The sequence below is a fragment of the Camelina sativa genome, chromosome 5 (genome assembly GCF_030686135.1).
Source record: "Camelina sativa cultivar CO46 ecotype springtype chromosome 5, ASM3068613v1".
NCBI classification, from domain to species: domain Eukaryota; kingdom Viridiplantae; phylum Streptophyta; class Magnoliopsida; order Brassicales; family Brassicaceae; genus Camelina; species Camelina sativa.
The window spans coordinates 31,440,690-31,453,460 of record NC_141884.1 but is presented as its reverse complement, the minus strand read 5'-3'; the positions used below and the strand labels follow the sequence as shown (position 1 = coordinate 31,453,460).

The 12,771-nt window shown below is 31.7% G+C and overlaps 2 protein-coding genes and 1 non-coding gene across 3 annotated transcripts; 2 read left to right on the top strand and 1 right to left on the bottom strand.

The window, feature by feature from the left end:
* Positions 1-2,133: 2,133 nt before the first annotated feature.
* Positions 2,134-3,297, top strand: LOC104769434 (uncharacterized). Its single transcript, XM_087512634.1, has 5 exons — positions 2,134-2,157; positions 2,296-2,424; positions 2,520-2,566; positions 2,683-2,873; positions 3,024-3,297. The coding sequence occupies exons 1-5, from the start codon at positions 2,134-2,136 to the stop codon at positions 3,149-3,151; spliced, it is 519 nt and encodes a 172-aa protein (XP_087368760.1). The 3' UTR covers positions 3,152-3,297.
* A 3,139-nt stretch (positions 3,298-6,436) lies between these two features.
* On the top strand, positions 6,437-6,518 carry TRNAS-AGA (transfer RNA serine (anticodon AGA)). Its single transcript has one exon. It is a non-coding gene; the product is annotated as a tRNA-Ser (tRNA).
* A 459-nt stretch (positions 6,519-6,977) lies between these two features.
* On the bottom strand, positions 6,978-8,821 carry LOC104750366 (uncharacterized). The gene is made up of 4 exons (XM_087450967.1): positions 8,365-8,821; positions 7,716-7,791; positions 7,455-7,627; positions 6,978-7,278 (listed from the first exon to the last, which is right to left on the bottom strand). Exons 1-4 carry the CDS (start codon positions 8,475-8,477, stop codon positions 7,203-7,205), a joined length of 438 nt encoding a protein of 145 aa, XP_087307093.1. The 5' UTR covers positions 8,478-8,821; the 3' UTR covers positions 6,978-7,202.
* Positions 8,822-12,771: the final 3,950 nt, after the last annotated feature.

Here is a 12,771-nt window from a genome sequence, read left to right as displayed (position 1 = left end):
AAAAAAATCATAAAATTTTATTAAGTAAATATTTTATATAATAAGATTCAAAATAATTTAAATATATGATCAAATAAAAGTAAAAGAAATATCATATATTTTTTTCTTTTGCGTAATAGAAATAAATATAGAAATATCATATATTTATGTTTGAATTAGCTAAAGAGATTTATGAAAATTAGATAAAATTTGGAAATATTTTTTTTAAGTATAACTATAAGACTAAAACATAAAATGTACTTCAAAAATGTTAATATATATTTTTATTTTTCTAAACTAATTTTGATTAAATAAACTAGTTAATTAAATCAAAAATATCTCTCTTAAATATTGAGTTTTTGTAACATAACATAAAATCAATGACAAGTATAAGGTCAAAAACGTTTTTGACTTTGTCGTGAGAATCAAATTCTCATAACTTTGTCATTTAAGATGAGTTATCATCTGCTAACGTTGATCTCTTGGGCTATAAAGTCATGGATTCATCTCCTCTCGATCAATTCTATAAAAAAATCCATCTTCTCTCTTCTTCCCTTGTTTGTTTTGTTTATGAGAGTGCACCACATTGCTAGAGTTCGTTTGGCTTTTGTTGGACGTTGAGAATCAAAAGAAAAAACCGTCACATTATGGAGCGACTTTTGAGTTAAGAAAAGAGATCATCAAAGTTCTTGACTCTCTTTTCTACAGTCGTTCATCAATCATCTTTTCATCATTGTTGTAATTTACTGCTTGTTCTATGTTATTTTCTTTATAAATATTGGATTTTAACAGGAACACAATCCAATATTTGCTAAACAAATAACATAAAATAATTAGTAAATTACAACAATTTTGAAAAGATGATTGATGATTGGAGAGAGATTGAAAAGCAGAGTTGGTAACTTTGATGATCTCTTTCTTTAATTCAAAACTTTGGTGAAAGAGGATGCACCTTTTCTCCATCAAAGAATACCAACTTGTTGAGAATTTTCTAAAGAAAGCTTACTAGCTAGCCCAACCAAACCTCTTCCGAGTATTGACAAGTGAAGAACAAATATGACTGCGATTTTCAAGGGGTTCATGACAGAAAACACAAGAGGGATCTACAACAACATTCCAATTTAACATTCTATCTCTCACTGTTAAGTGATATATTTTTTTGCAAGCCAGACTAGAAGTAAACACTACAACAAATATTCACATTAATAGCACATGACGATAGCTCATTTTCCACAACTGCTATGATAGAGTAATTATTTTTTCGATTGTTCTATAATAACACTAAAACAATGCTAAGAAACCAAATCACATATTCCGCCAACATTTGCTCGAAAATATTGAGTTAAGCGCCATAACTTAGAAAATATTAACTTAAGCGCCACAATTTTTCCTTTCTTTTACATTGGTTTGGAGACAAAAATGAAAAAAAGAAAAATTTCGACCAAAAGAAAAACAGTTCTTGAGGAAACCATCTTCTTCTCCCTCCATCCTCCTCGCAGATCTACTCCGCCGTTGTTGCTGAACCATCTCTCCCACCCTCTTCCATCTTAGCCACCTCATCCATCTCCAATTCCTACGACCCAGCTCACCCAAACCCTAAATCGAAATTTTGGTTGATTTAGGGTTTATGCCTCATCTTCCCCGTCTCTCTCTCACCTCATTGGCTCTCTCAGTGAGGAGCCCGATTCCAGTTTAGGGTTTATGCCTCATCTTCCTCGTTTCTCCCTTTCTCTCTTCGTAGCCAGCCACCACCATGGATTCTCGAGCTATACTCGATTCCGCTTTGTTTCAACTCACTCCTACTCGCACGAGGTCTATCTCTCTCACTTCTGATTCAATTTACTTTGTTTGATCTTCTTTTTGTGGTTGAATTGTGTTTTGAATTTTGTGTTTGATTGTGTTTTTTAAGAGTCGATCTGGGCTCTTCTGTGAGAGTAAGAAGCATAAGCTAGCTTCTAGAATTTCAAACCTTTCGTCTCTCATCTCCAATTTGCTAGAGATCAGATCTCTAAAGGAGGTTACTCCATCTCTCTTCATCCTCCTTCTTTTCACTCTCCTTGGTTCACCAAATCCACTTTTGATCGGTAATTTTAATTCCCTGAATCCCGATTCTTCGATTTTTTTGTTGACAATTTCTAATTTCAGATTCTCATTATGTCAATTTTGTTTGCATTATTGGTGTGTATGTGAGTGGAAGAAGATCTTGATAAGACAATTTTGAACTTGTTGCTGATTATGTTTCTTTAATTTTGTAGATTTGTAAACACGCCTGCGATAATCGAGAGATTTGCGAATCTGGAGAAAGAGATCTTGTAGATTGAGCATTCTATTCAAGCTAATGAAAACGCCAATGCTGCTGCTGATGCTGAGCAATTACAAACACAAGATGGTGAAGCTAATTCTGGAGTAAGTAGTAATCTAAGGAAGTCGAACGAGTTATTCAAGGTAAACTTGTGGTTTTGAGTTGGACTGTGTTATTTAGTTACTGGTTTTGTTTGGTAAATTGAGTGTTTAATTTTGTTCTCAATGTATTACTATAGAAGGTATTTGAGAATGGCAATGAGGTTACAGGAGAGGAAACCTCAAAGTAACGTTTCTAACTATGGAACTTAATACAATTTGTTTTGGCGCATTCTGCCATTGATGGATAAGTTTTGGTTGACTAATCGTGTTTTTTTGTTCGTCTCATTTACCATAATTCAGCTTCAACGTCTTCTTGAAACACATAGGACATTGCTACTGTAGGATTTCGATAAGTTTTGGTGGTTGCAGTGAAAGCCGTGCAGTAGATACAGAGTCACTATGTGTTCTAGCCGGAAAGGTGGTCTGGTCTGTTTGCATTGATGTTCACATTTTTGACAATGGAATTGGCTGCATTTCTTCTTCATGTTCAGGTTCTTGTTGTAACAATGATCTTTTATGTGTATTTTGTTGCTCACTCTCTAATATGAACTTGGTTTTTTTCAAAAATCACACATTAGAATATTTCATTATATTTATATGACTCTCTTGTCTTTTAACTCTCTGTATCTTTGATGAATTAGAGCTATGGTGCAAGGCAGTGCAAGTGTGGATCAGAGGACCTTGCTCTGTCCATGACATCAACTCTTACTCTCTCTCTCTCTCGGAACAAATTGTAAATGGTAACATTTTTTTCCTTCTTCTTATCTGAGTCATTGCTTGACCTACTTAGTAGGAGTTGCTCATGCTTCATTTGAGTACATCAAGTTCATAATGTGAGTTGGAATATCTTATTGGAAGTTTTGGTAGTCTTGTGAAGGTTTGGAATATATCTTATTGCTCTGCTTGTTTTATCCGTTTCATTATGTTTTTGTGTTTATGTCTTGGTATAGGTTCCCACATTGCCTATATCTGTTAGTTGTCTATTTGAACATGTTGTAACGTTGAATAATAAGGTTTGTAGGTTTCCGCTCATGTATAGGTAACACTTACAATTTATGGTTTATTTATCTCTATGTGATTGCTATGTGCTTATAGGGTTAATGGCATATTGTGGCTTCTCACGATTCTTTTGTTTCATATGAGCAGATATATATGGAGAGGATAACTAACATGTCTTTTTCATACATTCAAAGTGAACTAGTAGCTGTTCAATGGACTATTTCAAGAAACGCTAAGTGAGCAGCTAAAAGAGAGTCTTTGCTACAACAAGTAAGAAAGGCTGGGTTACATGTACATGTCATGTTAGTTTTATTGTTAGTTTTATTTTGTTTAAGACTTGGTGACACTTTGTTATGTAAGACTTATTTTGGTTAATGTAATTTATGTTATGTATGTTGATTATTTTATGAAATGTAAAAATTTAAATATATTTAAATAAATTTTGAAAAAAAAAATTCTAATAATAAATAAAACAGCATGAATTTTGTGATCCAATAAAATATATTATAGCATTCGATTAGTGCTATGATATAATTACAGTAAAAACTCCTAACATAGCGTGTAAAATGACTTATAACATTATCTTTAAAAATTTAAAAAACGGGATAACATAACATTTCTAAACTGCTATGGTATAATACTATACCATAGCATACGAATTATGTGGTATCATATGTGAGGTACCTACAATAACAGTGGCCTAACATAGCGTTTGTAAAAGAGCTATGAATTACATATTATAGCGTTTCTCTCGTACTAACAATGTACATATTTGTTGTAGTGAAAGTATTTGGGCGTACGTAGCGTATGAGAACCACATGCGTTTATTCCACTTTACTTTTGATTTTGCCTCTCGAATAGCTTCTCAGGTGTCCTTTGTGCTGAACTTTTTTTTGAATCGAGCTCCCCTTTCCCTTTCAAATTGTTGGTGATTAATGAGTGTTTAGGAATGGAAGAATTATTATTTACTCTCATACGAATATCGTTACAATATACAAACATATATATAGGAATATCATTTAACCTACTTTCCTAACTAGTGAGATCATATAGAATATTTACAAATCATTCACATGATTATAATAGATTTACATATCTTCTAGATATCTTCTTATATGTCCCCTCAATCTCAAGGTAGTAATGAAACAAATGTGGAATTAATGGCTTGAGATTGATCTTAGTAGAATGGTAGAGCTCGTGCTTGAACAGCACTATCGAAGCTTGCTTTCCGAGTCTTGGTGGTGACTAAGTCAGATCTTGTATAGATGGCTGTAAGCTAAGGTGATTTTTGTTTGATTTTTTTTTCTATTTTTTTTTCCGATTTTTTTATTTTTGACTTTTTTTTTTGTTTTTTTTTACTGAATTGAAAAATAACAAATAAAATTTTGAAGAAGCATCGATAGCTTGAAAACTGGAAAATAAGAGTTTTTTTTTGTTTTTTTTAATAATTTAAAGAAGCATTGTGGCTTGATTCAGAGGCTCATAAGAAGCTTGAATGATGAAAACATTTTTTTTTAACAAAATAAAAAATAAGAAGAAAAAGCATTTGGCTTAGATTCAGAGGCTCATGAGAAGCTTGAATGATGAAAACAATTTTTTTTTTTAAAACAAAAAATAAAAGAAAGATAAAAAGAAGAATCACTTGGCTTAGATTTAGAGATCGTAGATCTGAACAAAGAGAAGCTCGATAGCTTAGATTCAGAGGTTCATGATGAACTTGAATGTAGAAGCAATTTGCTTAATAATATAAAATAAAAATAAAACGAGTTTGATCGTTAGATCTAAACTCGGGAGCAAACCTGCTCTGATACCATGTTGGTGATTAATGAGAGTTTAGGAATAGAAGAATTATTATTTACTCTCATAAGAATATCGTTACAATATACAAACATATATATAGGAATATCATTTAACCTACTTTCCTAACTAGTGAGATCATATAGAATATTTACAAATCATTCACATGATTATAATAGATTTACGTACCTTCTAGATATCTTCTTATACAAATCACTATGTCCTTTGTCTCGGTTAATCATTTGTAGCGTATGCCTTCTAAAAAAATTTCCATTTGATTTACAGTCTCAGTACAGTTTGTCTAATATCAATGAGCTAGCCAAATAAAATCAGTTGATAAAATGTTTAAATCTTATTTGTCAGCCAAAAAACTAATTTATACGACTTAATAATAAATCATCAAGGCATGATATCTATTCATGTTTTAAACATCATCGTAACTACTAATTATATTTGACCCCTGAGGTTAATAAACCAAATTAAAAGTAAATACACTCGAGTATGATCAGCAAAAGCTACTTCAATCATCATATCCCAGTTGATTTTGAATGGAACCTATAAAATCTTCACAATGTTGTTAAAAATGTATCTATCATTAGGTGATGGTGGGGGGATCAAGTTGTCTATAAGAGAATCTGTCATATATGTGTTGTGTGGTGAAAAGAGATAACAGAGTGGACGGACATAAGTGGGGCTATTCACAAGTGGCTTTGTGTCTTTTTATTAGCAAATTAATAAATTCTAACAATTGAACCACTTCTACACGATCCAATCCTTGTTTGCTTGTCGGCAAAAATAAACCCTTCAAAACGCAACAACAAATCAGGAAAGTTTATCTTTTGCCAAGGCAAATCAAATCCATAGGATAGTGATATTTGATTTTTTTGTAGGGTTCAAAAGAATTAGCTAAAATCGGCTATGACTTATGAGTCGATTACCTTAATAGTATACAAAAAAACAAAATATTTGATCATTACACGTAAATAGTCGATTACCTTAATATTTGATCGTCATTATCAAAAGAGAAAAACAAAATTTGATAATAAAAGAAGAAATCATTACACGTAGTCATGTAGGTGTCTCAGTTTGTCTTCTTCTGGTCACGTTTTGCGTAAAGGAAGAACCAAAAAACAAAATATTTCTCACTTTTGTCATTTTGACTCATTTCCACGTATTCGTGTTATGTCTTACTCCCAAACCAAATGTGCTGTTTATAGATACTGATATTACATCAATACTTGAATTAATGATCAAAACAGTGGACGTGCCGGAGTGGTTATCGGGCATGACTAGAAATCATGTGGGCTTTGCCCGCGCAGGTTCGAATCCTGCCGTTCACGTTTTTTTCCTTTTTTTTCGGGTAACAACGAAAGATAACGTGTCGTATGGGTTCCGTTAAAGCTAGGATAATAACCAAACAAAGATTTTGACTGTTCGGTTATACTTTCTTAACCGATATGCAAAATGTTAGATTTACGTTGGTTCGGTTCTCGATTAATCGAAATATATACTGTAGTATTTATTTTTTTTGAATAACTGGATTATATCAGTTTTGCAAAAATTTATATCAATTTACGTTAATAACCAAACAAAATTTAACCAAAAACTCCAAATCATCCAGTTACTTTCAGTATTGAATTTCAAAACAGAAATTAACAACGAACCAAATTTGAACCAAATTTTATGTCGATTAATTTGGGCAGCATTTTCAAAAGCAAAATTAACCAAAGAACCAAAGTAAGTGAACCGAAATGAACTGAAAAGTCTCTGGGCTAAGTTTGGTTATAGCCATATCAACATGATCCAAACTCATCAACATATATTTCCGTAGGGATGTGAAAATTAGATTGTTCTACATTGATTTATTATTACAACTTTGAAAAGTTTTTGTAAAAGTAACAAAATGAGAAAACTCCAAAGATTATTCTTATCACACAAATTTTGTGGACAACTTACAAAGACCGGTTCCAAATGTAGACTAAAACAACCCAGAGAAACTATCATCAACCTTACAAAAGGGTGGCTCAAGAACGGATCAGAGTGACACCAAACGAGATGGTACAGATCATGAGACCTAGCAAACCCAAGAAACCGTATTTCCTGCAACATGTAGATTACAAAGATAATCAATCGTAAACTCACTCAGAGAATCAGAGATGACGACGTTGATAACCATGTCAAAGTATAAAATAGTCTCTTATTATCCTCTGACTTAAACTAAACAGAACAAAATCATTAATGATAACTAAATTTGTCTAGAGGAAAAAAGAACACACCCGATAGTGAGACGCTTCATGGGATCACCAGTAGCGTAACCTTTGAAGTAGAAGAATCGGCTAACGTTGTAGACCAAACCTAATATAGCACAGATACTAGGGTGCTTCATACCACCAAGAATCATCAGTATGAAATACATTGGCATCATCTCCAAAGAGTTTTGGTGTCCTCTCTGCAAACCAATAAATTCATCACATCTCAAAACAAGCCGTTAGAAAAAGAATACAGGATCACACAAAAAAAGGGGTGGTTTAACAAACCTGAACACAGTTAAAGAGCTTAGCATCTTTGTTTTCTGACTCTATAGCATAGAGAGTTGGATATGGCACATTGTACCTGCATCAGGATCATTGATTCATAGTGAATTAGTGACCAATCAATAGAAAAAAAAAAAAAAAAAAAAAAAGAGTCTCAAAACTGTAAGATGAACAAACACAACGGATCCATAATCCTGTTAAACTACACATTGCTTCTCAAACAAAACAAGGGATCAGAATACAAAATCCAGTTTACAAGTAAACAACAGATTCAGAATCCAGCTAAGTTCAATCAACATGCTTGTCAACTTCAATTGGAAACAGATTCAGAATCCTGCTAAGTTCAATCAACATGCTTCTTAACCTCAAATCGAAACAGATTCAGAATCCTATCAACAAGCTTATCAACTTAGAATCGAAACAGATCAAGAACACCAAAACAATGAATCAAACTACAAAAATCCAATTGTACAACTAAGAACATCAAAAATCAATGAAATGAGTTCAAAAACTGTAAGTTTTAGGTCACAATCAATCAATCTATAGATTTCAATCAAAATTTCTGGAAAATTCGAAAGAAAATCGAGAACGATTAAGATCGGTGTGTCGATGGAAGCGCAACGATCTAAAGAGTGTGTTTTTAGGTGGAAACCTTTTACGAGCTTTGCCGACTTGACCACCCATCCAAAGGTTGAGGAAACAGTAGAGGACGAGGATGATGACGACATAACCGTACTCTTTTGGTAAAAAATCTGTAATCGCCATGGATGGTGTGTTCTTTCTTTTTTTTTTTTGGGGAGGTTGAGGTGATTAGTAGTGATTACTAGTACTGGGCTTAAATCATCGGTTTTAACAAATATAAAATGATGATTTGAGTCAGTCGGCCATCGTTGTTGACCAAAGAAAAAACGTGGAAAGATTTTGTTTGATTATATTTGATTTAGTTTTAAGGACTTTGTCAAAAAAAAAAAGATTTTGTTTTTTAAGGAAATTATAAAGTATTAAGTACTATTAAACTTACAAATATTAAAGTGTAAATATAATAATAAGTGCATATTATTAAACTCTCTCTGAAACGTTTTTCCAATGAGTTTTTGATTTTCCAAAACTCAGATCTAGATCTTAAGATTATTTTAATTAAAGAAATTATAAAGTATTAACTTAAATTTAGTGGAGGGTATTGGACACCGGAATGTGAAAGAATTTAATAGAATGACGAATTCCACTGTTATTCGATTAAACCTTTTTTAAAATCCTTTAGATTCCAGTGTTATTCAAGTTGTTATTTTTTTAAATCTATTAAATTCAAGTGTTATTGGATGTTATCTTATTTTATAAGACATCATTATTTAGCGAGAATTCAAAAGAAATGTTAGTGTAAAACGTGAAGAATAGATTCCGAGCTTTTAAGGTCAGATTTGGATAGATAAAAAAAAAAACAAATATTCATCGATTACTCATGACGCTAACTCATTATTAGAACAAGGTATGTGTGGAATGCTCAGGGAAGCACCGTGTTCACATCTCTTTCGTCAGATCCGTCACCAGGGATTCATGGTCCGAGATCCAGATCAAGAAAATGGACGCCGGAGGCAACGATTATCTCAACAGTATGAGATCTCTAACGATTATCATCGCAAAACACAACTCGAACGCCGCGTCTGTGGATCGAGATTGGATCCAGGCTTTAGCTGAGGAAAGGCAATGGAGAGATCCGCCGGTTGTGAAAGAATAGGCTGGTGGTGGAGGGATGAATAAGAAGCCTCTGTTGCTGGAGTTGGAGGTGGTAGGGACTCTTGTAATGGTGGATGCCTGGATGGGATCGATAAACGATGGTGGCTATAAGGAGAGAGAGAAAGGTCTCAATTCTAAAAAAATTCTATTCTTTCCATTAAAATGTTAGCAAATATAATCTGTGGAATGATAAAGAAAGATTTGAGAATCTTTTACCATCCCTAAAAATCTGTAAATTATGACTTTAATTCTATTCAATTAAATTCTCTCACAATCGACTGTCCAATACCACCCCCTTAGAATTTAGTAATTATATAGACAACTCGGATTAAGAACCGAAATAAGTAACAGCAGATTAGTTTTTTTTTGTAATATAATTTCGTAAGTAGTTTATCAATTAAAATATTGTATACTGTACAACAAAACATAAAACTAAAGAATTTACGATTTTATTTTAAATATAATATAAACTTATAATAAAAAATAGAAAAAATTAACAATCATACAAATTCAGTATATATATAATTAATATTAAATATTTAAATGTTTAGTTTAAAAGCTATCAGGGGAAGAAAGTTTTTTTGGGGTTTTTTTAAATAAAAAGTTACAAAATTTAGAAAACCAAAATTTTTTTAAATCCATACCAATCACCTTCATGTATATGGCGTGATATATTTTTGGTTTGGATCACAAGATCAATATATTTTTGCGCCGTACATAAGAATAATATAAATATATATCACAATATATTTACTTAATTTATATATATACTAGTATTATACCCGATGCTATGCACCGAAATTATATTATTTTATCTTAATTGTATTACAAATTTTACAAAAATAAACAAATCTAGGAAATTTTATTTTTATGGTTAACAAACCCAATTTACAATTACATGCCACACATTAACTAATTTATAATATGTCACAAATAGAGTTATAGACTTATATAGTACACAAGCAAAAGAAAAATCTTAAAGATGCCATAAATTAGAGTAAGGTAAAAGAAATAATTAGAGATAAAGAAGATATAAATTTACTTTATATTTGGTTGTAACATAAAAACAGTTTACCTACAATACAAACAAAAAAAATGTTACTTACACAAAACATGGTATAATAAAATATCATTAGGCAGCAAATCTTTGGAATTGATGTTCTACTTTCACAAACCCCTCACAAAGATGAAGATCTTATACTTCCTTCGACTTTCTCAAAAATGTCTTTTCTCTCTAGCTTTAGTGATAACTTTCTTTTTTTTTTAATTTATTTCTGTTTAATTTTGATAAACTTGCCCACATGTCAATATTTAATAGATCAAGTAACTTATATTTAGTTGAATAAATATGTAATTTGTTTTTTTTCTTTCTTTACCACGATTTTACTTTTATTTATTTTATCTTTTTGAAAATAATTTGTTTTTACGTTAACATGATTTTAGGAATTTGTTTTAATTATGTAATTTTGTTTTTTGCTTTTCTTTTCTCCATGATCTTTTTTTTTTTTTCTAGGATTGTTTGCAAAAATAATATTTTTTGCTAATGTGTTAAAGAACTATTGGTAGAGTGACTTGTGCTTTATAGTATAAATGATAGTTAAATTTATATATTTGATTTAATTATACTTTAAGTATATAAAAAACACAGTTACACCAAAAGAGTCTATTGGATTTGTGAACACTGATTATTCTTTATATTATTATTTTTCTGTTAGTTAAATAACTTCTGTGCCACAAAAATATATTATTTCTTATATCATTATTTCTCTGTTAGTTAATTTATTTGTTTATTTAAACATAAAATACATGATGATTGAGATGGATATTAAACATTAAAAAAAAGTGATCAACTTCATCTAAAAATGAAATTTATTTCCTTTCTTTTTAGTCGAATAGTCGTGACTCTTAATCCTAGTCAAAAAGATCGAAACTTTCAGGGAATTCTATTGTGAAACAGCCCAAATGGTTTAGTGTATAAAAATAAGACTTCCGGGTCAACTACGTCCTCTGCGACAAGTGGTGGTTATGGTTGGAGAAAAAAGAATTTTTGATTTTTTATTAACAGTTTAGATTTGGATTTGGAATAAAATTGGGTGCAGTTGATTATTGGGAAAAATATCATAAAAATCCCCAAATTATCATTTTAGTTGATTTAAAGCACTAATTCTAGATTTGGAGGTAAAAAACATCAATCTTTTCTTGACTTCCAAATAATTCGCAAACTCTTGTTGACCTGGTCATTTGAGGCACAACGTTATGTGACCAAACAGAAAAATTAGACGGAGTTAATTATCTGTTAACGAGATCCGTTAATAGCAAAACAACGCTGTTTATAACACCCTAAACCTCCCCCCCCCCCCAAAAATTGAGAAATCGATAATCGATAATCTCTTTTCTTCTTCGATTTCTCTCTTCTTCTTCGAGCTCAACATATGGGTTCTAGCTCAGAGACATCGGTGGTAGCTTCGTTTGACCGTGGAGTGCCATCGAAGTGTGTTTCTGGAACCGGAGTCATCAGTTGAATTCGAAGAAGAAGATCTAATCGAAGAAGAAAGGAGGAATCTCAAATTAGGGTTTGTGATTTGGGCATTTTGGGAGGAATTGATAGTCGGGTTTGATTTGAGGATATAATTAAAGAAGAAAACGACGTCGTTTTACCAACTAACGGATCTCATTAACGCCTAATTAACCCCGTTTAATATCTTCGTATGGCCAGTTAATGTTGTGCTTCAAACGGCGAAGTCAACAAGACTTCATGATTTAAATAGAAGTGAAGAAAAAAATGAGGATTTTTTTTAATAAATGAGGACTTCATGATTTAAATCAACGAAAATGCTAACTTGGGGATTTTAATGACATTTTTCCCGTTGATTATTACATGTATTTGAGTGATGTCTTCATATTAGAGATTGACGAGAGAAAAACACGTTAGTGTTTACAATGGATTACATATGCTTATATAGAAAATAGAATAAGAAGCTAATTAACCTAGTTTCTATATATAAAGATACAGTAATTATTAACAACTATACTCTAGAATATTCTAGACATTCTTATACTTCTACACTTCATTCAATCCTATCAATGGACGTCCCATATGGTGATATCATGATACAGATACTTTTCTAAAAAGAATCTGCTAGAGTGATCCGTTTTTTCTTCTTCATATAAGCGTATAATGCTGAGCTATTTGATAACTAAAAAATGAGTACTTGTGGCAAAAAATGGCAATGAGACATATCAAAAGCTTTAAGTGGACAAAGCTTATCCAAGCCACATTATATTGGTCTCACTCGCCAAGCCGATCTTTATCATTGCTCTCTCC

Coding starts and splice junctions, on each gene's coding strand:
- LOC104769434 (XM_087512634.1), top strand. CDS start 2,134: ATGTCAATTTTGTTTGCATTATTG. Junction 2,425..2,519: donor AGTCGAACGAGTTATTCAAG/GTAAACTTGTGG, acceptor GTATTACTATAG/AAGGTATTTGAGAATGGCAA. Junction 2,874..3,023: donor CATTTCTTCTTCATGTTCAG/GTTCTTGTTGTA, acceptor TTGATGAATTAG/AGCTATGGTGCAAGGCAGTG.
- LOC104750366 (XM_087450967.1), bottom strand. CDS start 8,477: ATGGCGATTACAGATTTTTTACCAAAAGAGTACGGTTATGTCGTCATC. Junction 7,628..7,715: donor AGCTCTTTAACTGTGTTCAG/GTTTGTTAAACC, acceptor ATTGGTTTGCAG/AGAGGACACCAAAACTCTTT. Junction 7,279..7,454: donor ATGAAGCGTCTCACTATCGG/GTGTGTTCTTTT, acceptor TACATGTTGCAG/GAAATACGGTTTCTTGGGTT.